General features: G+C 44.8%; 1 protein-coding gene across 1 annotated transcript in view; it reads left to right on the top strand.

The window, feature by feature from the left end:
• KCNH8 (potassium voltage-gated channel subfamily H member 8) overlaps positions 1 to 26,728 on the top strand; it is a 200,926-nt gene that overhangs the window by 36,080 nt on the left and 138,118 nt on the right. The window contains exon 3 of the mRNA XM_069959709.1: positions 18,609 to 18,842. Within this exon, the coding sequence (XP_069815810.1) occupies positions 18,609 to 18,842 (234 nt within the window). The remainder of the gene's footprint in view (positions 1 to 18,608; positions 18,843 to 26,728) is intronic.

The raw sequence follows: 26,728 nt of genomic DNA, 5'->3' as shown, positions 1-26,728 counted from the left end.
TTGCTGGCATATACATTATATTGTTTTGACAGCAAATGTTACATACTGAATGTTATTAGCAAATACTGTGTCATATTTCATAACATATTATTATATTTGGGACTTCTGCATATTATATTATGTCATAGCATATTAAGGTGCACAAATATTTTCTTATAACCTATATCTAGACTGACTGTTTTTTATATGTTACCCACCTGTCATTATAAAAAAAACTTTTGACATGTCATAGATTGTGAAACCAAAAAAAGCATAACATAAATGACAGTAAACCGCCATCCTCCAAAGACGCTAAACCAAAACTGGTAGCTGATGACAACAAAATAAGGAAAAAAAATGGTAAGGGGTAAGGACCAAAATAGAATGTGGGTTAGAAATAGGATTAGGGTTAGGGTTGGAGAGGTTAGGAAAAAAGCCAGTTTGTGCAAAATGTGCACTATTTCCAGCAAAATGACATTTTGTGTGAAAGGTATGTTGGGTATGGTTAGGGCTATATATGTTGAGCAGATTGTTACTTGTTAAAGCGACTCTGTACCCACAATCTGACCCCCCTAAACCACTTGTACCTTCGGATACCTGCTTTTAATCCTAGATCTGTCCTATGGTCTGTTCGGCAGGTGATGCAGTTATTGTCCTAAAAAACGACTTTTAAAATTGCAGCCCCTGTGTCAAATTGACGTGACTTAGAGTGTCTATGCCCTAGGCTTGCAACACCCCTCTGTCCCTCCTCCCCACCCTCCTCATCATTAGGAATGCAGGATTTTTCCTATTCCTCACCGGTCTCAACACTGCACAGGTGCCTTGACAATCCAGCACATGTGCAGTGTTCAGACAGGTGATAAATAAGAAAAAAATTTCTAGGGGCATTCCTAATGGTGAAGAGGGCGTAGAGGAGGGACAGAGGGGTGTCGCAATCCTAGGGCATGGGTACTCTAGGCCACAAAAATTTGACACAGGGCTGCAAGTTTAAAAATTGTTTTTTAGGACAATAACTGCATCTCCTGCCAAATGGATTCCAGGACAGATCATGGATTAAAAGCAGCTATCCGAAAGTACAAGTGGTTTGGGGAGGGCAGATTGTGGGTACAGAGTCACTTTAAGTGTTCAGGACCTTAAATGTGCCAGGTTTGGCAGGTAACTTTTTCACCTAAGTAATCACTGTTTTAGGACTACAATGAACGGGTCCTCTATGGATATATGCTTAACAATATAAGATGAGTATTTGCATGAGTGCACAGTGATAGTTTTTTTTTCAGTGTGTTAGGCTAGGTACACTGTTTGTGTGTCTCGGTTCAAAATTAGGGATTTTTTTACTTTTTACCACATTGAAGTGCCACATGCTATTCTGCGCCTGACCCCTTAGTGTTCTTTTTTTCCTTATTCTGTTGTCAATCAGGCTACCATATTTTTTTGCCACTTTCTTAGATTTTTTTTTTTTTTTTTTGTTACTCTATTTTTGACTTGCACGTGTTTATATGTATAATTAAGTAAACTGTAGCTCGGTCCGTTCACCATTCTATGTCAGAAAAAAAGGGTCAGGCTTCATAGACTTACATTAGAAGCCTGACTCATCATGTGACACAGAGCCAGGAGAGGACCATGTCTTCGTTCTCACAATCATTAAGACCAGAGTCTCTATGGGATGTCAAAAGTTTTTTATAAAGACAGGTTTACTTTAAACTGTAGGTAGACCTTGAACCAGGGATACAGAATATGTAGAATAGAGGGGGACTGATAAAAAGGTTGATTCCCCACAATCTTTGGAAAGGTAAATCTAATAGAGCTTCTTTAGTCAACAAAGCAGCCATAGTACGTAACCAATTTAAGCTTATACAAGACATGGGTATACATGATAAAATTTAAATTTTTAAGTCACTATTTACGTGAAGAAATGCAGTGACATCAGTTTACATAAAATTGGCATTGTCCTTATTGTTTTGACTTTGTCAAGGGTTTAGATCCCATTGAAATTGCACGGATATGTTGCCTGATTTAATCTCCCTTGATTAATACAGTAAACAGGGGAGGGGGCATGAGATAAAGCTGCATTTCATCTCTGTATCAGTGTCTGTGGGAGTGCATGCAAATAAAGCAGAAAAGAAGACCATGTATATACAGTAACAATAGAGGTTCAAAAGCCAGATAGGTTTCAAAGGCCTCTCTGTCACATCAGAAGACACCAGTAAATGAATATAACATAATATTAGATTTTTAGATTATATGCTATGTGAATAGCTGGCAAGCCAGGGTTTGTTTCTTAGCTGTCAGCTAAAGAGGAGACCACCATAACTGATGGCCTAAGGAAACCTTCCCATAGACAGGTATTAAAGCATTATGAGCCATGTGTGCTGATGAGTGGAGCTAAGAGAAGCAGATAAAATGGTGTGTTTGGCACCAAAGGGCTGAGTGTGGATGGTCAGTGCGTTGATCCAAATTTGCCTGCAATTGGTCTGTGAATTTTAGTAGCTCTGGGGCATTCCCATTGTGAAAGTGCTGGTGACTGTATGTCATTGTCAGTAGACTGAGAGGCTAAAGCAGCTTGTCCATTGTAGGACAGTTGGTACATTGTTGTCCAGAGTGTGTGACGTGAGCTCTGTGGACCTCTTTGGGGAGACACATGGTAACTGTAGTTAGTTTCAACAAGGTGTGTAAGGCCTGCAGACTGAGCCATTCTTCCTCCTCCAAAGAGTTCATGCTGTGTCTCAATGGTAAACTAAAGCCCCTATTACACAGGCCGATTCAGAGGAGCAAGTGAGCACCGACCTGTCAGATTAGTGATCACTTGCTCCTCGTTCCCCTCACTGCTGGCGCTATTACAAGCGGGTAAGAGCGAGGGGGTCGTGGGGAGCTGCGGAGGGGCTGACTGGGCAATTGTTAGACTGACCGGGCAGCCCATGGAAGATGGTGGTCTGTTGCTGCTACTCCTATTGCTCGGTGCGATGGCAGCAGCTTGTTTATGCCTTTTAACATTACTATTACACAAAGCGATTATAGGCCGTAATGGCCGATAATTGTCCAAAAATGGCCGATAATTGGTTTGTGTAATGGGGCCCTAAGGCTTCCCACTCATATCTCTCTACCCACAGACTTCTGGGCAGTTGTCCCTTGTGTAAATACTTATGCTCTTATTATATATACAGTGCTGCCTCTTGAATGGGATCCCTAATCCCCTCTCTTTGTCATCATCATTATCAGCAACAGTTCAGTGCTTAGACCAGGGCTACTTTTATGATTTAATCCCTTCCTTCTTGAGATCCTTTTTATTGTTTTCCTTTCTGCTCAATGCCTATCTACAATAGGGTATTGTAAATCATCTCCCAACACAGTGCCAGTCTGTGCCAGTCCAATGCACTACGTGATAGTATAGCAGAGTGGAGAAGGAGCTGTCCTGTGATTGGCCAGATAAGTAAGGGAAAGGAAGACCATGTGTGATTTTACTGGCAAACAGCTCAGCTCTGGTCCCACCCTTGAAATAGAAAGCTGTTCAACATGAAGGGGACTCACTCAATAACAGCAGTAAAAGCGCTAAAATTACCATGACACTACATGACACTAAGTGGTAACAAAGCCATGCTTTTAAAAATACAGGTACACTTTAAAGGGGAACATTCAAAAACCATGTTTACATAACCTTTTTGAAGGATACATCTAATTAACGCAAAGTAGGTTATCATAAAAATGTAACTATGTAACCATAGGGACATATACACTACTTATTACCAATTAAAAAATCAATATTGTAAATGTACATTGCTTTTCAGTTGTAATATATTTAAGCGAGCTCTAAATGCAATGCATATTAAAAAAAATCACCATAATACCAACTAATTACTATAATATAAAACACAATATATATTAACGAACATTTACCTTTTCTGAATTTATATCAGATCAGAAAAGATTAATGAGTTTACTTAAGGTAATTGTTATGTAAACAACAGGATACCCAGAAGTAAACTAATTTAATTACTACCCGTTCCTGCTGAATTAATAAATAGCCAGTTTTCAATATTACCTCCTCTTAGCATAGATTCCACATTCACAATGTTCCCAAAAGCTTTCCTACTGAGATTTTAAATATCACTCACTATATATTATCTCTTTCTGGCATTCAGTAGCAGTGTGACCTGATTATTTTGTATAGCCCTTAGCATTCACAAAGTCTCCCACAAGATTTATCAATGGCATCACAATTTCATTAGGATCTGGTCTGCTAATAGGTTTGTCTCCTCAAAAAAAAATAATTTCCATGCATAAAAGGAAACTTACAGAAAGGAAAAAAGAACATGTAAATAGTCACATGGGATATTTTTGTATTAGGTTGTGCATGACATAGGCGCCCCAAGCTTTAAAATGCATTAGTTTAAAAATGTCAAAATAGTAAAACTATGGAATGTAAAAATATGGATAGACTTTTTTAGTTACACTATGTTATTTCAATCAATATATTGTTTAATAGGAACATTTTTGTTATGCTGGCGGCCTGTCCCCATTGACTCCCTGTGATTCCTGGCCTATACCAGCACCCGGTCTTTGTCAGTGCCCTGCTTGCTCTCACTGACAGCTGCCTACTCCCTTGCTGTAGTTCCCTCTGTGACCCTTAGGATGTGCACACATTCTCCCTTCTATGTAAAAGTTCAAAACACACATATTCCAAGTCTTTCCTCTACCTAGGCTGGTCATGGCACTATATATTAAAAGCAAATCTCTCACACCATATAACCTACCCCAAGCCACTAATACCTTTGTGTGGTTGAAAATAAAAGATGTGCATTTCAGTGTTATAAAAGTGTCTTAATGACAATATTTGATTTTTACTTTGTTGCCATGGCATGGACACCATAGGCCTGCAATACCTCTATGTGCTTTTTTTCTCGCATCTCTCCTTTGCAGAAATATCCCTGGCTTGGATAACGTCCAGCTGTGCTATCCTTTTCTAGCGCGTGCACCGTCACAAACTCGTCACTCTACACTCCCGTGTCAGTGTGCCATCTTCATTCCTAGAGGTTATCCATGTCATTTCTACAGCATAAGGAGACGTAATCTAACCCAGGGATGATACTGCAATAGAGAAACGGGGAAGAGTAGAGAGGCATTTCAAGCATGAGGCCTAGTAGGCCTAAACCCTGCCTCTTTGACACCAGTGGTAACAGATTAAAACAACTTTTTCCATCAAATAACATCACTGAGACAGTTTTAGTGGTTGAGTAATATTGTTGTTTCCTGCATCAATAGCAAAGGTGTACTGTATTTATGGATTCTTATTTGTGTTTGACTTACAGTACACCTGTTTCTCCTGACTCCACATCTACCTGACCCCCATAAACCATACCATCTCTCCTGTGCCTGGTGCAGATTGTTGATCCTAAACCTGTGAGGCCTGCCTCAAATCTCTTTCCTGTACCAATGATATTTTGCTGTCTGTCTCAACTTAAGGGCTAGTTCACACTGAGTAAATTCGGCAGAATTCCGCGGTGGAGAGCCTGCATCAGTGTCAGACAGAGACTTTATAGGAGGGCTCGCGCTGTCCCATAAGACACCGCAGGACATTGAGGCCTATGGGATTCCGTAGCAGAGAGCTCCGAACTTACTCAATGTGAACTGGCCCTAAACCTGCACCTAGACTTGCCTTTAACCCTTTGATGTCATGCTGTAACGCCCGGAGTAGTGGATCCACTGGACCGGCACCAGCGATGGCACAAACCTCACCAGGGAGCGGAGTCTAAGGGGCCGCTGGTTTTCACCAGAGCCCGCCGCAAGGCGGGATGGACTTGCTGCGGCAGGCGACCCCCAGGTCGCTACCCCTGGCTTGGTTGCTGGTGTCGGCAGGCGAGGCGTGGCAGGAGATGGCACAGGCAATAGTCTGCAGATGAGAGAGCACGTGACAGGCTGGACACAGGAACAGGTGGAGTGACAGGGGAACAGGGACCAGGAACAGGGACTAGGGACCAGGTAACGGACAGGACACAGGAACAACAGGGAGCTGGGCCAAACGCTATGGGAAGCATGTAGAGGCTCCAACACAGGGGACAGGGCATGCTGGGATTTATAGGGGAGTGATAGGTGCAACTACCAATTAGGAGCGCACTGCCCCTTTAAATCTGAGACAGCCGGCGCGCGCGCGCCCTAGGAGGCGGGGACGCGCGCGCCGGCCGGCACAGCGAGAGACAGGAGCGTGGAGAGGTGAGGCGCCCCCCGGGGCCGAACGTGTAGCAGCGCCGGGTCCCTGCACCGGGACCCCGGCAGCTGCATGAGATGGAGGGAGGTCGCGGCGGCGGCCCGGAGCATGGGACGCCGCCGCGGCCGTGACAGTACCCCCCCCCTTTGGCCTCCCCCTCTTTCTAACCTGCAGGAACCTTTTGATGAGATCTTGGTCCAGGATGTTAGCCTCGGGTTCCCAGGACCTCTCCTCAGGACCAAATCCTTTCCAGTCCACCAGGAAGAACCTTCTCCCTCTGACAGTCTTCATGGCCAGAATGTCCTTAACAGCGTAGACGTCGTCAGAGACGGCTTGAGGAGCAGAGAACGAAGATCTATCGGAGAACCGGTTCAGGACCACTGGTTTTAAGAGGGAAACATGGAAGGAGTTCGGAATCCGCATAGTGGGGGGTAGGCGGAGCTTGTAGGTGACAGGGTTGATGCGTCTTAGCACCGAGAAAGGACCGAGGAATCGAGGGCCCAACTTGTAGCTGGGGATCTTGAGTCTGACATATTTGGCCGAGAGCCAGACTTTGTCACCTGGGAGAAAATTCGTGGCAGGTCTCCTCTTCTTATCAGCCTGGTCCTTCATGCGTTCAGAGGCTTTGAGTAAGGACTGTCGAGTTTGTTCCCAGATCGATTGCAGGTCAGATAACAACTCCTCCACGGCTGGGACTTCAGAGGATGGAGAGAGAGGCAGAGGAGGACGAGGATGATGCCCGTAGACCACATAGAAAGGGGACTTGCCTGTGGAAGTCGAGTCCAAGTGGTTATAAGAGAATTCTGCCCATGGGAGTAGATCGGACCAGTTGTCTTGGCGGCTTGAAACAAAATGGCGTAGGTAGTTGCCCAGAATCTGATTGACTCTCTCCACTTGCCCGTTGGTTTGAGGATGATAGGCCGATGAGAAGTCCAGCTTCACTTGGAGTTGCGAGCATAGGGCACGCCAAAATTTAGAGACAAATTGAGAGCCTCGGTCGGACACAATGTGAAGAGGAAGTCCATGCAGGCGAAAGATGTGTCGGAAGAACAACTGAGCCAGACGAGGAGCAGAGGGCAGACCAGGAAGGGCCACGAAGTGAGCCATTTTAGAAAAGCGGTCCGTCACCACCCAAATAACTGTATTGCCCGCAGATGGAGGTAGGTCAGTGATGAAATCCATCCCAATGTGGTGCCAGGGATGATCCGGGACTGGCAAGGGCAATAGTAGGCCGGCAGGTCTTAGACGGGGAGATTTATTCCTGGCACAGACTGCACAGGAAGCCACAAAATCCTTGACATCCTGGAGTAGATTGGGCCACCAGTAGTGACGGGAGATCAATTGCCCGGTCTTTTGGGCTCCTGGATGCCCGGCTACCAAAGAGGAATGCCCCCACTTCAAGATGCGTTTACGGAGTGCGGGGCGCACATAAGTCTTCCCGGGAGGCAGACTCTGCAGAGCAGAAGTGGCAACTGGTACTAGGCGGTCGGGAGGTATTATGTGACGAGGAGATTCCTCTTGCCCCATGACATCGGATGCTCGGGATAATGCATCGGCCTTTAGATTCTTCTCGGCTGGACGGAAGTGGATGGTATAGTTGAACCGAGAGAAGAAGAGGGACCACCGAGCCTGCCTGGGATTGAGGCGTTGAGCCGATTGGAGGTAGAGGAGGTTCTTGTGGTCCGTGTAGATGTTAACCGGGTGTTTAGCCCCCTCTAATAGATGACGCCACTCCTCCAGTGCCAACTTAATGGCCAGGAGTTCACGGTCCCCAATGGTATAGTTCCTCTCGGCAGGGGAGAAAGTCTTAGAGAAGAACCCACAGGTTCTGGTCTTGCCTGATGTGTCCCTTTGCGAGAGAACGGCTCCTGCGCCCACAGAAGAAGCATCGACCTCGAGAGAAAACGGCCTGGAGACATCCGGGCGGACTAGGGCAGGAGCGGAGGCAAAGGCAGACTTGAGGCTATTGAAGGCTTGTTCGGCCTCTGGAGGCCAACGTCTGGGGTCCGCCTTCTTTTTAGTGAGAGCCACAATGGGTGCGACCAGGGTAGAGAAGTGAGGGATGAATTGCCGGTAATAGTTGGCGAAGCCCAGGAAACGTTGGATAGCTCTAAGTCCCACCGGGCGTGGCCATTGAAGGACAGCTGCGAGCTTGGCTGGATCCATTTGTAGGCCCTGATCGGAGACGATATAGCCAAGAAATGGAAGACTGCGCTGATGGAAAACACACTTCTCAAGCTTGGCGTATAGATGATTGGCCCGTAGTCTTCGTAGAACCTGACGCACTTGTGCCACATGAGTCTGCTGGTCCGGGGAGAAGACCAAAATGTCGTCCAAATAAACAATGACGCAGACATAGAGGAGGTCTCGGAAGATATCGTTCACGAATTCCTGGAAGACCGCTGGGGCATTGCATAGGCCGAATGGCATGACCAGATATTCGTAGTGCCCATCCCTGGTGTTGAAAGCGGTCTTCCATTCGTCTCCCTTACGAATTCGGACCAAGTTATACGCTCCCCTGAGATCCAGCTTGGAGAAGATCTTTGCTCCACGAAGACGGTCGAATAGTTCCGGAATAAGCGGAAGAGGATAGCGGTTTTTAACGGTCACCTTATTTAAACCCCGATAGTCTATGCATGGGCGGAGGGAACCGTCCTTCTTCTGAACAAAGAAAAATCCGGCGCCAGCTGGAGACGTGGATTTGCGGATGAAGCCCTTTTGTAAGTTCTCCTGGATGTAGGAGGACATGGCCTCAGTCTCGGGCACAGAGAGAGGGTATACTCGACCACGTGGAGGAGAAGCCCCAGCAGGAGGTTGGAAGAGGAATGGCGCAAGACATAGAAGGAGATCTTCTCCTGATGTAAGGCTCCCACCTGGAGGACTAGGGGTGCCGTCTGGCTGTACACCGCTTCGGTAAGAACCTCCCCCGTAACCGAAGAGATAGACCGGGGTTGGGCTAGCTGGATCACGGGTAGCCGCCATCTTTGGACCAACGAAGCAGAGATGAAACTGCCAGCAGAGCCAGAGTCGATGAGGGCAGTAGTCTGGAAAACTTGCCCAGAGGGTGTCTGGATGGAGACGGGCATAGTCAACCTTGGAGAGGTGGCATTCACACCTAGGGAGGCCTCTCCCACCGGACCTAGGTGCGGGCGTTTCCCGGACGCTGAGGGCGTTGGGGACATCTCTGCCGATAGTGATCCGCGCCACCGCAATAGAGGCAGAGATTCTGGTCCAGTCGACGGTTCCTCTCATCAGTCGTCAGGCGAACACGTTCCACCTGCATAGGAACCTCTGGAAGCGACTGGGACATAGGAGCAACAGGATTCTGGAACACCGGTGCCAGCCGAGGATGGCGACGGGGCAGACTCAGACGCCGTCCTTGCCGGACCTCCTCCTCTCTCTCGGAAAACCTGGTGTAGACTCTGGTAGCCAGTAGAATAAGATCGTTCAAGGAGGTAGGCAGATCCCGGGCAGCGAGCACATCCTTCACTTGGCTGGACAGGCCCTTTTTAAAGGTGGCAATCAGCGCGGCCTCATTCCAGTCTAGTTCCGCAGCCAGGGTGCGGAACTGGATGGCGTAGTCACCAACGGAGGAAGTCCCTTGGGATAAATTGAGGAGAGCAGTCTCAGCCGAAGACGCACGGGCAGGTTCCTCAAAGACAGAGCAGAACTCGTCCAGGAAGATTCGAAAATTGGCAGCAATCGGATCATTACGGTCCCATAGTGGCGTGGCCCAGGACAGAGCTCTTCCCTCCAATAGGCTGATAATGAAAGCCACTTTAGAGCGCTCGGTGGCAAACTGACTGCTTAAAAGTTCGATGTACATAGTGCATTGGGTCAGGAACCCTCTGCACAACTTGGGGTCACCTCCATATTTACTTGGGAGAGCCAGTCGTAGTTTTGAAGAGGCTGCCGGAGGTGATGACTGCTGAGCTGTGGTATGCTGTTGAACGGCTGCAGTCAGTTGTTGAATCAGCTGTGACTGTTGCTGAATCTGTTGAGCTTGTAGGGCGACCACTCGGGCTACCTCGCGGATATCAGGCACCTCGCCGGGATCCATGGTTGGAGCCTACTGTAACGCCCGGAGTAGTGGATCCACTGGACCGGCACCAGCGATGGCACAAACCTCACCAGGGAGCGGAGTCTAAGGGGCCGCTGGTTTTCACCAGAGCCCGCCGCAAGGCGGGATGGACTTGCTGCGGCAGGCGACCCCCAGGTCGCTACCCCTGGCTTGGTTGCTGGTGTCGGCAGGCGAGGCGTGGCAGGAGATGGCACAGGCAATAGTCTGCAGATGAGAGAGCACGTGACAGGCTGGACACAGGAACAGGTGGAGTGACAGGGGAACAGGGACCAGGAACAGGGACTAGGGACCAGGTAACGGACAGGACACAGGAACAACAGGGAGCTGGGCCAAACGCTATGGGAAGCATGTAGAGGCTCCAACACAGGGGACAGGGCATGCTGGGATTTATAGGGGAGTGATAGGTGCAACTACCAATTAGGAGCGCACTGCCCCTTTAAATCTGAGACAGCCGGCGCGCGCGCGCCCTAGGAGGCGGGGACGCGCGCGCCGGCCGGCACAGCGAGAGACAGGAGCGTGGAGAGGTGAGGCGCCCCCCGGGGCCGAACGTGTAGCAGCGCCGGGTCCCTGCACCGGGACCCCGGCAGCTGCATGAGATGGAGGGAGGTCGCGGCGGCGGCCCGGAGCATGGGACGCCGCCGCGGCCGTGACACATGCCCAGATGTCTAATAGTCTACTGAGCCAGCTGTCACCCACACAGAGACCATTCTTGGGAAGTCACCTGGTCCATGTGCCAGCTTAGTACAACTTCCATAACCTGGAGTTATTTAAATTGTGAAAACCTAGATGATACTTTGAATCCCATCCTAAGTTTAGCCTAAAATCCAACTAGCTAACAGAGTGGGTCCTATTGCTTTAAACTAAAATCTACAGAACATAGTTGAAATACATTCTAACATATACTGTATTGAAGAGACTACTAACAAAAATCCCAAATTTCGTTAATTCCTTATTAGAGATGAGTGAACCTCGAGCACGCTTTGGTTCGTCCAAACCCGAAACCTGAAGAAGTTGAATGCAGCCCTAGGGAGTCTGGGAAAACATAGATACATCTCTATTCACTGACTCATCTCTATTCCTTATTCAATTTTGGCATAAAACAGTCAAATCTGAAATCTTAGAGAACATTAGCATTATCTTCTGATTATATTAAGTAATCATTTCAAGGCCCTATTTAAACTTAGTGATGGTGGCCATAAGAGCCCAAACTGGAGCCACAGCAACTAACAAAACCCTTTTAGCGTTCCACATTTGTCGCTGATGGTGTGACAAAGTGAGCTCTTTATTTTCTAATCATATACTTATCTCCCTGGCTCCCTTGCTGCTGCCGGTACTCCGCCACTCTAGTCCCCATTGTGCTAATACTTCCCGGTTTGGAGATGTGACGTAGCAGGCCTACTCTGCCATTTAGCGGCTCTAACAGTGTCCCACCTCTGCCACTTAATGGCTGAGCAGCAGGGCCGTATTAACAGCTGCTGCTGCCCTAGGCACTCAACCTGAAGACCCCCATCTTCACTCACCAATTAGCATTAGGTTTTTCTAGCATCTGAACATCATATTGATATCTGATCAGTCTTAGACCGCGTTTCTACATTGACTGTATGTCACCACATGCAGCCGAAACCAGACCCTCATGTGGTAACCAATAGGCGTATGGCCAATAATCCTGGTAACAGCACATGACTACTAGGGAAGAAATAGGAGCGTGATTTTGGCCACATGCATTTCTCTACATGAAGAAACATTGTCTAAATTGCCTTTTTCTTGGTTTTAAATGGCTTAAAACATAAAAAATGTCCATATTGAATCAATGATTAGAGCAGTCTGCATATTGTCTTAAAGATTTATCACCACAGGATTGGTAGACTGATAGGCAATAGCTCCAGGCGTCACATTTACCACCGCCACACCAGACCTGACCAATACTACCATACTGTGACTGGATGACACCACCACACCAGACCTGACCTGACCAATACCACCATACTGTGACTGAATAACAGCGCCGCACCAGACCTGACCAATACCACCATACTGTGACTGGATAAAACCGCCAGACCAGACCTGACCAATACCACCATACCCCCCCCCCCCCCTTGAAAAGACACCAGATTTATTGGCAAATCTGAACAGGAGATTGGAGACTAAAAAAACAAACAAAAAAAAGTTGTTTCCTTCCCTCTGCTCCCTGGTACTGCCCTAGGCACTGGACCACTGGTGCCTAGTGGTAAATACGGCTTTGCTGAGCAGGTGGCAGCGTGGGAGCCAGGGAGGTAATTGAATGTTATTTGTTTATTTTTTGTCACCCCCTCCCCGGCCATAGCACAAAAAGAAGTCCTGGTTGGTACCTTTTAATAAGACTTTTCTGGCTTTCGAACTTTGAATGTAGAATACTTTGGTAGGGTTTAGCAGTAAGTAGGGCGTGTTAGTTGTTAAATTTCCCAGAGGCTTTTTTGGAATTGGGCTCATTTTGCCCAATGCTTGTTTTTTATAATGTGGCCACATTAATCCCTAAAACGGCAATCTAGAACAATTCTTAGAAATCCAAATTTACTGGATATCTACCCCTACTAAAATGTATCTTTGTATTTAAATGTACAGTATATAACCATCAATATATTTCCAGCTTTTTCTAAGAGCCTTTTGAACAATCCAGTAAACCAAGCAAGATATAACCTTCAGAATCCCTTCAAGCAATATCAATGGATTGCATTGAAAAACATAAATGCACAATATCATCCTCTTTTCAATATGTAACAATAGAATAGTTTCTGCAGAGGTCTGAGCTGTTAATAAAATATGAGATGTTGGATACATTGGTTTTGTTTAAAAGGCCAATAGTGACTTAAAGCTTATAAATATGGTATAAAAAATGAATGAGGAAACTAAGGAAGAATTGGTTTTAATTTGTAAAGTGTATTCAGTTTTATTACAATGGTGAAGAACTATTTTTTACTTTCATTTTATTTATTTAGTTATTTATTTATGTATTTATTTTTCTCTTTCTCTCCTTCTCCTCAGGTTGGGCGGGGTGGGGGAGGGGTAGAGGGAGGGGGTAGGGGGGACAAGAAAAAAAAATGGTGAAGAACTTGAAAAATGAAAAATAAAAAAAAATCATTGGGTGCAGCTTTTAATCCCAACTACTCATAACAGAATCTTTTCTATATTTAACCTAAAAAAATAATTAAAATGCATTCATATTTAGCTGCTGTGTAGTACAATGTCTACTTAGAAACCACTTATAGGCTATGGACATATACAGTATTTTGCTAAGTATTTTGGTCAGTCTTTTTGTCAGTCTTTTTTTCAACTAAAACTAGGAGTTGTTTGAAAACAAAGAAAAGCTAGGTTCACACCATGTAAAAATGACAGCCGTCTTTCATAATAACATCCGTCATTGCACAAATGACATCCATTGTAATAACGGATGTTATTTGCACAAGGATGGCTGTTATTACGAAAGAAGGCTGTCATTTTTACCTAATGTGAACCTAGTCATACTGTCCAAATCTTCCCATTACAGTTTTTCTCTATCAGTTCCACTCCTAATATTGACTAGAAACTACTAACCAAAATGCTGACAGAAACACTGGCCAAATTACTATATGTGAATATAGACATATTAGGTACCAAGTTCGTAGCATGTTTATTATTTGTATGCCTGCAATCAATTGTGGCCTTTTTTTTTTACTGTGTGTGAGGGTTCATTTCCCTCATATTTTCCCCATTGAAAATATGGCTGTATTTTGGTATTATTTTATTGTGTTAGGCTATGTTCCTACTACAAGATTTTATTGGGAAAAGGTTTCAGTCTATTGATAATGACGGCTACAGTTAATGATCATGATTACAGATGCCTTTCCCTGCTAAAGGACGGCACATTCCTATAGTTGGAACATGCCCTTAATCCGTATTTGTCAGGGCTGCGGCAGCGTCCTTTGGCCCGAGCCATTTAATTAACTGGACCCTTTTTTATTATTTTTGTCTTATTTATTCTTTGTAGTCTTGCACTGCTCTTAAAGGGGTTAGCCGACGTTAGCCTTTTTGTTTTTCCATATAGCTGCGGTTATATAGAAAATATTAAACATCCTATGCTTACCATTCCGCACTCCCAGTATCCTACAGGTGGTGTATCTGGTGACCCTTGCTGACTGCAGATGCTTTAAGTATGAGATAGACTTGTCTCAAGAGCGACAGCTCGCTTGGCCAATCAATGACTGAGACGGGACAGCACCATGGCCTGTGATTGGCTGATCGGGCTGTCAATCCTGAGACACGTCTGCAGTCACCAGGGACACCCGAGACACCACCAGTAGGACACCGGGGAGTGCGAACAGGTAAGCATAGGATGTTTATTATTTTTTTTATATATGACCACAGCTATATAGGAAAACATTTCTAATTCTGGACAACCCCTTTAAATACCTTTATTTGTTTGTTTTAAAACTTGTAGTTCATTTATTTTTATGGTATCGATATTGTTAAATTACTGTAATATTTAGTTCTTGCAACATTGTGCTTTACTTTGCTTCTTTTATATACGATAAAAGGTCTGTTATACTGTTATACATATTGCTTTTAAGAAAACATTTTGCAATTGAAGTTGAAAGAGGCAAAGAATACCCCTGGCTGTAAACTGCCACATTGAATTCAACCAATGCAAATCACTGGAAGCAGCAATTTCCACTGCAGCGAAAGTAGTGGTAATCTCACTATCAGTTTAATTATCTGGAAAAACTGTTGCCAAGATATCATGCATTCCCTGGTTCCAAAATTACTCTAGACATCAAAATAAGTCTATATCCTTAGTGTTATTGCTTATGTACTGTACATAAAAAACATGTATAATCCATTACATAATGTTCCCAACATTTATTTTTTACATAGTCTCACCAAAAAATAAAAAGATATAGATATAGAATACACATCTATAGGACCTGAATAATGTGTTTTTTTTCTCCACTGAGCACTATGTTAAAGTATGCATTCTGTACAAAACACAAAACTAGTCCCTCAGATTTGGAGTCTACTATCCTAGGTGACTAGATACATCAAAGTAAAAGTAAAAGGAATTTATCATTTCATCTTTTTAATGTAGAGTTTAAAATTCCTTGCATAGGCCGGTAACTGAAGAGGTCGGTCCAGCTTATGGCCAAGTTTACATGCTGTAAAAACAGTGGCCATTCTGTGACATGACTGCAGTACCAGCCAGGTGAACATCATTTCATGTTAATTGGAATGCGGGCACTTTTGGGTGTGCCTGCACTCCAATTAACCATAGAACACAATGAAATGTACGGCCAGGAGCCATACTTTAAATTGTGTGCACAGTCTATTCTTTGCAGCCGCTGTTCGTTGAATAGGATACCATATAAACAGGGGATAACAATAATTTGGTCATATGACTGGATGTGAGACTGTATTTTTTTTTTATTTCACCTTTGAAGGGGAAATTTCACAGGGAGTGGCAGGGAGACAGGAAGTCTCAGCTTAGGTTTGGACCTAGTGATGAGAATAAAAACTGCAAGATGTCAAGATTGATACAACCATAGGTAGGGTACAGCCTAAGAAGGAGCAGAAAAGAAAACAGTCCTAGGTGACTGTGGACAACCATGAAGATGGTTCCTTCTTGTGATAAAGGTGATAACACTGAACAAGAAAAGAACCAAAAAGAAAAGCTAGACACATACTTAGAGTGCACTCCACATATTATGTAAGCTAATCACAAATTTTATTGAAAATCCCATAGAACACCACAAGACATGATTAAAAACATTTAAAAGTTCCAATCAGGACCACAAAAATTCATGATCAACACAGATAAAATATGTATCAATGGGTATATGACCTACAGAGGGTTGCATGCAAATAATATTACTACCATGATCAAAACAATAATATGTAATGAAGAACCTTGATCAATCTCACAGGCAAAGCATGAAGCAAAATCAAGTAGACATAGAAACAGTGCAAACATGCATCAGTGCAATCGAGTAATCACAAAAAGCTATTCTGACATCCAAAATAGGAATAATAGTGACCTGCACCTAATGAACTAACAATAGGAATAACTAAAATACTATGGGGGACATTTATTAAGTCCGGCTTTTTTACGCCGGACTTATAAATGTCCCCGCATCTTCGGCGCTACAGAGATTTATTTAGAGGCGGAGCGCCTCTACATAAATCCCGTGCGCGTCGATGCGCACAGCCGAAAACCTACGCCACCTGAAAGGTGGAGTAGGTTTTCGGCGTATATTTGCGCTGAAAGAATGATAAATCGCGCGGACTCTGAGTCCGCGCCCCCCGTAACGCTCCCTCCACACACCCTCCCCACCCCCCGGCGTACTCGGCGGAAAGTGCCGATATGCGAATATTTTATTCGCAAATCGCCCATTTGCGAATAAAAAAATATGCAAATCGGCACTTTCCGCCGTAAATCATCCGTACGCCGGATGATACATGTCGCCCTAAGTGTTCAATGAATAACCAGAATGAAGTAAATCATAACAGAGAGAATCATAAGAGAACTGCACAAAAACTAATAATTTCCCCAAACTAAAGTATTGTGAGCGATGCCTGGGTTCAAAAGGTCATAGAGCAGCCAACCCTGGGAGAGAACTCCTCGTGTATCGTCACCATCCGGTGACTTCATCAGGAGTGAAGATCCTCTCCTGGTGTGTCCTTAAATACTCACATGTAACCAAATATACATAACACTGAACAAGGAGAAGACAAAGTTACATACAAGGGGTAGTCAACATGACGGGGTTAAAACCAAATGGGCAGCAAAGTACAAAAACAGTATCCAAGAGAGTAGTCAAGTAACAGAGCCGAAGTCAGGGAAAGCCAGGTAAAAATACAAGGAAGCTAAATGAAGGCACTGGCACACTTAAAACCAACTCTAATAGCCAGTGTGGAGTACAATATAGAGGAGGACATGGACGAGGTCCTGGATGTGATTGGACCATACACTCAAACACAGATATAGCACAGGGTGAGTGGAAATACCAGATATCAATAACCAAAGCAAAAGAGAGGTTAACTGTTAAGTGGCCAGAGGAAGGTGGCAGAGAAGAGATGGGTGTGGTAATAATTCAATCAGCATGGCAGAAGGAGTAGAGCTGTGTTCAGACAGTGTTCAGAGAAGTGCAAAACAAGAATACATACAAAACCATGACTAAGAGCACACTCTCGGTCATATACCACAAGCCAAGGACAGCCGAGGTCCAAACAGGCATGGGCATAACAATTATTTAATAATATAGTCAGTAAAATGTAAAATGAGAAGAAACATCACAAAAAAATTCTTTAAAAAATATGTTTAACATAAAATCTTGCTTTAAACAATACATCAGTTTCTGATACTGACTATCCATCCATCTATTCTTCTAAGGGATTTGCAGTCTCTTCTATAATTGTGTGCAGATGCTTATGGAAGACTTGAGAATCCTTGTTAGGCTCCCATCTGCCATGGTAAACCATTAGTGCTCTTTGGTCACATTTCAGATTAGGGATGGGTGGAGACAGAAGGAACCCCATTCCTCTGTTAAAAATATTAGATGTCATCTTAAGGCTATGTTCACATACTGTTAAATTGACGTCCGCTTTTATTGGATAGCCTTCAATTAAAGAGGACCTGTAACCCCCCCCCCCCCCGTGCCGGGGTGACAGGCTCACGACCCCCAGTTAGATCCCCTTATACGTACCTCATACCGCCAAGTCCCGCTGCCGTAGCCAGTCCCGGGACCGGCAGCAGGACTTGGCGGGATGAGGTACGTATAAGGGGATCTAACTGGGGGTCGGGAGCCTGTCACCCCGGCACGGGGGGTGACAGGTCTCTTTTAACACCAAATAATGGCCGTTATTTGTCATTCAATGATGGTCTTTCAATTAAAATGGCCATCATTTCAGTGGCGTGTGAACATAGCTTAAATCTATAAGATGCCATATTCATGCTTAAAAATATATTGTAGTTCCATAATATGGCATAAATTAGAATATGCCTGGCTTATTTCTCTCCCAGATTCCATATAAATCTGGAGGAAAAAACACCTTGGAGGGAAAGGCAGGCTCCAATTAGTTAATCCAGAAGAGGGAATGAGAATGACCAGTGAAGGAGTACCAAACATTAGAGCTCTGAAGAAGCTGCCACATCTGCACTCCTCCTTAGCTAAGCCCACACTAATGATAGGATGGCATGAGGTCTTATATCACTGTCCAAGCAAATGAAGCACCACATTCAAAGAGATTATAATAGCGCTATAAAAAATGTTGAGTTATACCACAGCCTCTTCCATTTGCCATTTATTTACTAAACTCATTTACTTATTTGCATTTGTTTTTCAGACAGCAACTTTATTCTCGCAAATGCTCAGGTGGCCAAAGGATTCCCTATAGTTTACTGTTCAGATGGCTTTTGTGAACTCGCTGGATTTGCACGAACCGAGGTCATGCAGAAGAGTTGCAGCTGTAAATTTTTATATGGTGCTGAAACAAATGAACAGACAACACTTGAAATTGAAATGTCACTAGAGGAAAAGAGTGAATTCAAGGGGGAAATCATGTTTTACAAGAAGAATGGTAAGTGATTTTTTTTCTTCTTCTTTGTTTGTATTGACGGTTAAGTGTTTTCAAAGTTTGAGAGTGATCAGTAATTTCTCCAAAAGACTGAAGTGTTCCCCTTGTGCTTTTACTATTTTCACGCTTGCAATCATACTTAAGCCGCAGAAACTGAAATAACACAACTACCTTAAAGGTCATCTGTGATTTACACGTTTTAATAAGCAACCCAGCTATAAACACGTGTTCATTTCAAATCAAGCTCGTAACATTTATAGGGCAATGCTTTTATAATCATTGGATACATAAAGATATGAGCAGATTCATAAATACTTATATGTGTGACATTTCAGTGACTGGTTTATGCAAGACAGTTATATTCCATGGTTAGAGAGCCAAGGACTTCCTTTCACATGGGCAACAATGGTGGGATGTGTAAGTCCGTAAATAATGCACAAATCTTCAATTATTCCTGTAATATTCCAAATGTTTTATTAAACTGAAATATAGCAATGGTATTATTAATATATTTCAAGATCACCTTGCCAACTACATCTTGAGAGTTTTTTTTAATGCTCATTTTGCAAATTCTATTCATGAAAAACTATTGTTAAATTCTTACTTTCTATGCAGTCTATAGACTGGATGTACATTAATAAGTTATTATTATTATTATTATTATTATTATTATTATTATTATTGATGTGTGCTATTAAAATTATTAGAAAGGTAAGATAAGCGAGCTTAGATGTGCCCTAATGAAAAAAAAAAACTAATCTAAGGGTGAAAAAAATAAAGTCAGGTTGTGCTGCAGTTTCACCTTCACCTATTTCTATAACGTAGGCTTCTTGGTTCCATCTGGCCTACTTGCAGCTGCTGAAGGTGTTTGGGAAGAACAGAACAACAGAACCAGCTGTTTTATACAATTTGCATAAGTCCTATGGACTTAAACAGGAGTTTCATGAGCAGTGTAGCAGAATTAGCTAGGCTATGCATTGCATTGACGTCTTTTTTTAATAGACATTGTGTGAACATAGACCTACACTGTTGGAATTCCCAGACCCGGAGACGAAGATCCGGAGGTACAAACAAGCAGGAGTCCAGAGTATTTCGGGGTGCCAAGGACTGAGACTCAGCGATCTGGGTCACCAGGTCCTGTTGTAGGACAGACACCACCACACCGGGTTTTAAAATCGTATCGGGCTGGTTCATGGGAGAATTTTCTATGTCAAAACTACGAGACAGGGCGTCAGCCTTGACATTTTTGGAACCAGGCCGGTACGTGATCTCAAAGTTAAACCTTGAGAAAAACAGGGCCCACCTGGCTTGACGTGGGGTGAGACGTTTAGCACTGTCTAAGTACATCAAGTTCTTATGGTCAGTAAGCACAACCACCTTATTTTTGGCACCCTCCAGGAAGTGTCTCCACTCATCAAACGCCAACTTGATAGCCAATAATTCTCTATTGCCAATATCATAATTACATTCGGCCTGGGAGAACTTCCTGGAGAAGTAGGCAACAGGACGAAGGTTGGTAAAAGTGCTAGATCCCTGGGCAGGGGCTGGCTGGCAAACTTTAGCCTGGGGGGCAAGTACACAGCAGTGGCCCATGAGTAGCGGATATTCGCCAGGGCCGAACCTAAACATCCCAAGCCGGCCGGGGGTGAGGGGGAACATAATAAAGAATCCATACTTGTCCCAATGCCTCCGCAGTGCAGCGTCACTGCTCACAGACCGGTTCCTGCAGCTCCTGGTCCTGCAACGTCACGCACTGGGGCGAACGGGTACTTCCTGCCGGACTTGACAATGCAGGAATGGGAGGAGCAGGATAACAGTAGCTGTGAGAGAGGTGGTGAACCTGTACTGCAGGGGCACAGGGACGGGTAAGTATATTCTTTTTTATGTTCCTCCAACCTCTGCCGTCCCAGGATTTTTATGTAAGGCCAGAGTTTAATCTGCTCTGGCTTGGATTATACCTTGTATGGACATGGACATCATACTATTACTGACCAAATCCTGTATACTTATATAACCAATAATATCAGTATACAAGGGGCAAATAATACCACCATACCATGACCACATACTACAATCACATAGTAACTACATTATAAAAGGTTACCTAATACCGTCACACCACGAGCATTACTACTATACTGGTACTACACTCCACCACACAGGGGCCAATATTACCCCATACGGTGACCAAATAGTGGTAGATACCAGCTGTACACAAGCTCTGTATACCATATAAGTACAGTGCAAACACATCCAGTGACTCACAGATGACGTTTTCTGAGTCGGTCAGGTTTCCTTTTCTTTTCGATCATGAATAATTCTTCCAACCACAAATCATCTCAGCAGTATCTGCCAGACAAACATCTTCAGCACCTTACTTTTACAGCACCTTTACCCACTTTTATACAAACTCTCCATCATAGTGCCCCTAAACAGTAACAGGAACTTCTTTAAAGACCAATCTGTAGTCACTTCCCTTTTCTGTGCCTCTTTTTAAAGTTAGGTCCCTTCTTAATGCCTGTATCTGTAATGAGACCCCCTATTTGTTCCCCATCTGTAATTGTGCCCCCTGTCTTTGCCCTCATCTTTAGTTAGGCCCCCCTTTGTGTCCCCATCTGCAGTTAGCCCCACCCTCTCCTTGTGCTAAGTGAATAGCACCCATTTGTCCTAATGAACTGTACTACTGTCCCCTAGATAAACTGTGCCTCTTATGAACTGTCTTTAATAAATAGTACCACTGCCCCCCACAACACTGTCCTCTAATGTACTGTACCGCTGTCCTCTCTAATGTACTGTACCACTGACCCCCCTAATGTACTGTACCACTGTCACCTCTAATGTACTGTACCACTGCCCCCCCAACTATCCTCTAATGTACTGTACCACTGTCCTCTCTAATGTACTGTACCACTGACCCCCCTAATGTATTGTACTACTGTCGCCTCTAATGTGCTGTACCACTGTCCTCTAATGTACTGTACCACTGTCCTCTAATGTACTGTACCACTGTCCTCTAATGTACTGTACTACTGTCCTCTCTAATGTACTGTACCACTGTCCTCTAATGTACTGTACCACTGTCCTCTAATGTACTGTACCACTGTCCTCCCTAATGTACTGTACCACTGTCCTCTCTAATGTACTGTACCACTGACCCCCCTAATGTATTGTACTACTGTCGCCTCTAATGTACTGTACCACTGTCCTCTCTAATGCACTATACCACTGTCCCCTATAATGCACTGTACCACGGTCCTCTAATGTACTGTACTACTGTCCTCTCTAATGTACTGTACCACTGTCCTCTAATGTACTGTACCACTGTCCTCTAATGTACTGTACCACTGTCCTCTCTAATGTACTGTACCCCTGTCCTCTAATGTACTGTACCACTGTCCTCTCTAATGTACTGTACCACTGTCCCCTCTTATGTACTGTGCCACTGTCCCCTCTAATGTACTGTACCGCTGTCCTCTCTAATGTACTGTACCACTGACCCCCCTAATGTACTGTACCACTGTCACCTCTAATGTACTGTACCACTGCCCCCCCAACTATCCTCTAATGTACTGTACCACTGTCCTCTCTAATGTACTGTACCACTGACCCCCCTAATGTATTGTACTACTGTCGCCTCTAATGTGCTGTACCACTGTCCTCTAATGTACTGTACCACTGTCCTCTAATGTACTGTACCACTGTCCTCTAATGTACTGTACTACTGTCCTCTCTAATGTACTGTACCACTGTCCTCTAATGTACTGTACCACTGTCCTCTAATGTACTGTACCACTGTCCTCCCTAATGTACTGTACCACTGTCCTCTCTAATGTACTGTACCACTGACCCCCCTAATGTATTGTACTACTGTCGCCTCTAATGTACTGTACCACTGTCCTCTCTAATGCACTATACCACTGTCCCCTATAATGCACTGTACCACGGTCCTCTAATGTACTGTACTACTGTCCTCTCTAATGTACTGTACCACTGTCCTCTAATGTACTGTACCACTGTCCTCTAATGTACTGTACCACTGTCCTCTCTAATGTACTGTACCCCTGTCCTCTAATGTACTGTACCACTGTCCTCTCTAATGTACTGTACCACTGTCCCCTCTTATGTACTGTGCCACTGTCCCCTCTAATGTACTGTACCGCTGTCCTCTCTAATGTACTGTGCCACTGTCCTCTAATGTACTGTACCACTGTCCCCTCTTATGTACTGTACCAATGTCCCCTCTAATGTACTGTACCACTGCCCCCTCTAATGTACTGTACCACTGTCCTCTAATGTACTGTACCACTGTCCCCTCTAATGTACTGTGCCAATCACCCCCTAATGTACTGTACCACTCTCCTCTCTAATGTACTGTACCACTGTCCCTTTTAATGCACTATACCACTGTCCTCTAATGTACTGTACCACTGTCCCCTCTTATGTACTGTGCCACTGTCCCCTCTAATGTACTGTACCGCTGTCCTCTCTAATGTACTGTGCCACTGTCCTCTAATGTACTGTACCACTGTCCCCTCTTATGTACTGTACCAATGTCCCCTCTAATGTACTGTACCACTGCCCCCTCTAATGTACTGTACCAATGTCCCCTCTAATGTACTGTACCACTGCCCCCTCTAATGTACTGTACCACTGTCCTCTAATGTACTGTACCACTGTCCCCTCTAATGTACTGTGCCACTGTCCTCTCTAATGTACTGTCCCAATCACCCCCTAATGTACTGTACCACTCTCCTCTCTAATGTACTGTACCACTGTCCCCTTTAATGCACTATACCACTGTCCTCTAATGTACTGTACCACTGTCCCCTCTAATGCACTGTACCACTGTCCTCTCTAATGTACTGTACCACTGTCCTCTCTAATGCACTGTACCACTGTCCTCTCTAATGTACTGTACCACTGTCCTCTCTAATGTACTATACCACTGTCCTCTATGTACTGTACCACTGTTCCCTCTAATGCACTGTACCACTGTCCTCTCTAATGTACTGTACCACTGTCCCTGTAATGTTCTGTACCACTGTCCTCTCTAATGTACTGAACCACTGTCCCCTCTAATGCACTGTACCACTGTCCTCTCTAATGTACTGTACCACTGTCCCCTCTAATGCACTATACCACTGTCCTCTATGTACTGTACCACTGTTCCCTCTTATGTACTATACCACTGTCCTCTCTAATGTACTGTACCACTGTCCCCTCTAATGCACTGTACCACTGTCCTCTCTAATGTACTGTACCACTGTCCCCTCTAATGCACTATACCACTGTCCTCTATGTACTGTACCACTGTTCCCTCTAATGTACTATACCACTGTCCTCTCTAATGTACTGTACCACTGTCCCCTCTAATGCACTATACCACTGTCCTCTATGTACTGTACCACTGTTCCCTCTAATGTACTATACCACTGTCCCCTCTAATGCACTATACCACTGTCCTCTATGTACTGTACCACTGTCCTCTCTAATGTACTGTACCACTATCCTCTCTAATGCACTGTACCACTGACCCCTCTAATGTACTGTACCACTGTCCCCTCTAATGTACTGTACCACTGTCCCCTCTAATGTACTGTACCACTGTCCTCTCTAATGCACTATACCACTGTCCCCTCTAATGCACTGTACCACTGTCCCCTCTAATGTACTGCACCACTGTCCTCTAATGTACTGTACCACTGTCCCCTCTAATGTACTGTACCACTGTCCTCTCTAATGTACTGTACCACTGTCCTCTCTAATGTACTGTACCACTGTCCTCTCTAATGTACTGTACCACTGTCCCCTCTAATGTACTGTACCGCTGTCCTCTAATGTACTGTACCACTGTCCTCTAATGTACTGTACCACTGTCCCCTCTAATGTACTGTACCACTGTCCTCTCTAATGTACTGTACCACTGCCCCCTCTAATGTACTGTATCACTGTCCTCTAATGTACTGTACCACTGTCCTCAAATGTACTGTACCACTGTCCCCTCTAATGTACTGTACCACTGTCCTCTATGTACTGTACCACTGACCCCTCTAATGTACTGTGCCACTGTCCTCTCTAATGTACTGTACCACTGTCCTCTATGTACTGTACCACTGACCCCTAATGCACTATACCACTGTCCTCTCTAATGTAACGTACCACTGAGCCCCCTAAATCATTGTTTCCCAACCAGTGGCTCCTCAGATGTTCGTAAACTACAACTTCCATTATACAAGCAGGACATGATAATAGTTGTAGTTTGGTAACACTTGAGGAGCGCCTGGATAGGAAGCAATGATTTATGGGTACAGTTTATTTAGTGTAATTTCTCTAACATCTGACCCTTCTGCAGTTATTAAACTACAACCCCCATTATATTTTGCCAGCAGGGCATGATAGGAGTTGTAGTTTTGTAACAACTGAGGAGCCACTGTTAGGAAGCAATGATTTAGGGGTACAGTTTATTTTGTGTGGTGTTCTCCAACATGTGACCCTCCTGCTGTTCCTAAACTACCATCCCCATTATCTCCTGCTAGAAGGGCATGATGGGAGTTGTAGTGTTTCACTAACTGAGCAGTCACAGGTTGGAGAACACCTAAACTCTACCTAAATTATTGCTTCCTAACCAGTGACTCCTCAGCTGTTGCCAAACTACAACTCCTATCATGTCCTGCCACCAGGAGATAATGGGAGCTGTAGTTATGCAATAACTGGAGAGTCAAATGTTGTAGATAGGACAAAGCACAATGCACAATGCCCCCCCCCCCATAAACTTACTTCACAAGCTGGTCCGTGCTTCTCTGCTGCTCTGGCCTCTTCTGGTTAGGTCTGACCAGAGCAGAGAGGAGCAGGCAGTGCTAATCACACTGCAGAATCACGGAGGAAACACTGGCTGCCCAGACAGGGAGGTGAGTGTCCCCTGCTCCAGCCAGCCCTAGGCTACTGTATTGTATTGGTGTCTTATAGACCCCAGTACTATACAGTAACCCCCCCAGACCCGCTCCCCACAACCCAGGCCCCCTCCCCAGATACCAGTCGGGCGGTGGGCGGCTCTTCTCCCGGCAGGCGTCCTCTTCTCCATCCTCCATGGGCTGTGCACTTCTCTTTGCTCAGTGATGGAACAGGCTGCCTGCTCCACCAATGAGCAAAGTGAAGTGTGAGGCAGAGTCAGCGCGGCGTTCTGTCACCGCTGCTGACTGCTAGAGAGTGAGTGCAGCGGCCGCACTTACTGAGGAAAGAATTAAAGTGGCAGAGCGGCCCTAGCAACATCCGGACGCCGCGGCCCTTAGGTGTAGTGGGGGGACCGGCCTGGGGGGCATATGCCACCCTGCCCCCCGGCCCAGCCCGCCCCTGTCCCTGGGATAACACACCCACCTCAGATGCATCCACCTCCACTATGAAGGGGCGCTCAAAATCAGGCTGAGCCAGCACTGGAGCTTCTGTAAAACATCTCCGAAGTTTATCGAATGCCATGATTGCTTCTGGGGACCAGTTAACTAAGTCCGCCCCCTTCCTAGTCAAATCCGTAAGGGGTTTGGCTACCAGTGAGAAGTTTTTAATAAATTTTCGATAGTAATTTTCAAATCCCAAGAACCTTTGCAGGGCCTTCAGGTTATTGGGTCGCTCCCAGTTTTCAATGGCAGTAACTTTTAGGGGGTCCATACCAAACGAATTAGGGGTAATGTAGTAACCAAGAAACGAGACTTCCTGGATACCAAACTGGCATTTCGATAACTTGGCATACAGATTATTCTGCCTCAGAAGCTCCATTACTGTACGTACATGTAATATGTGAGAAGCCCAATCAGGTGAGAAAATCAGAAAATCATCCAAATAGACAACAAGGAATCGTCCCAAATGTTCACAAAATACATCATTCACAAAGTGTT

This window comes from Dendropsophus ebraccatus, chromosome 2 (genome assembly GCF_027789765.1).
Source record: "Dendropsophus ebraccatus isolate aDenEbr1 chromosome 2, aDenEbr1.pat, whole genome shotgun sequence".
In the NCBI taxonomy this organism is placed as follows: Eukaryota; Metazoa; Chordata; class Amphibia; order Anura; family Hylidae; genus Dendropsophus; species Dendropsophus ebraccatus.
The sequence above is the reverse complement of the archived record's forward strand: the minus strand, read 5'-3'. Positions and strand labels throughout refer to the sequence as shown.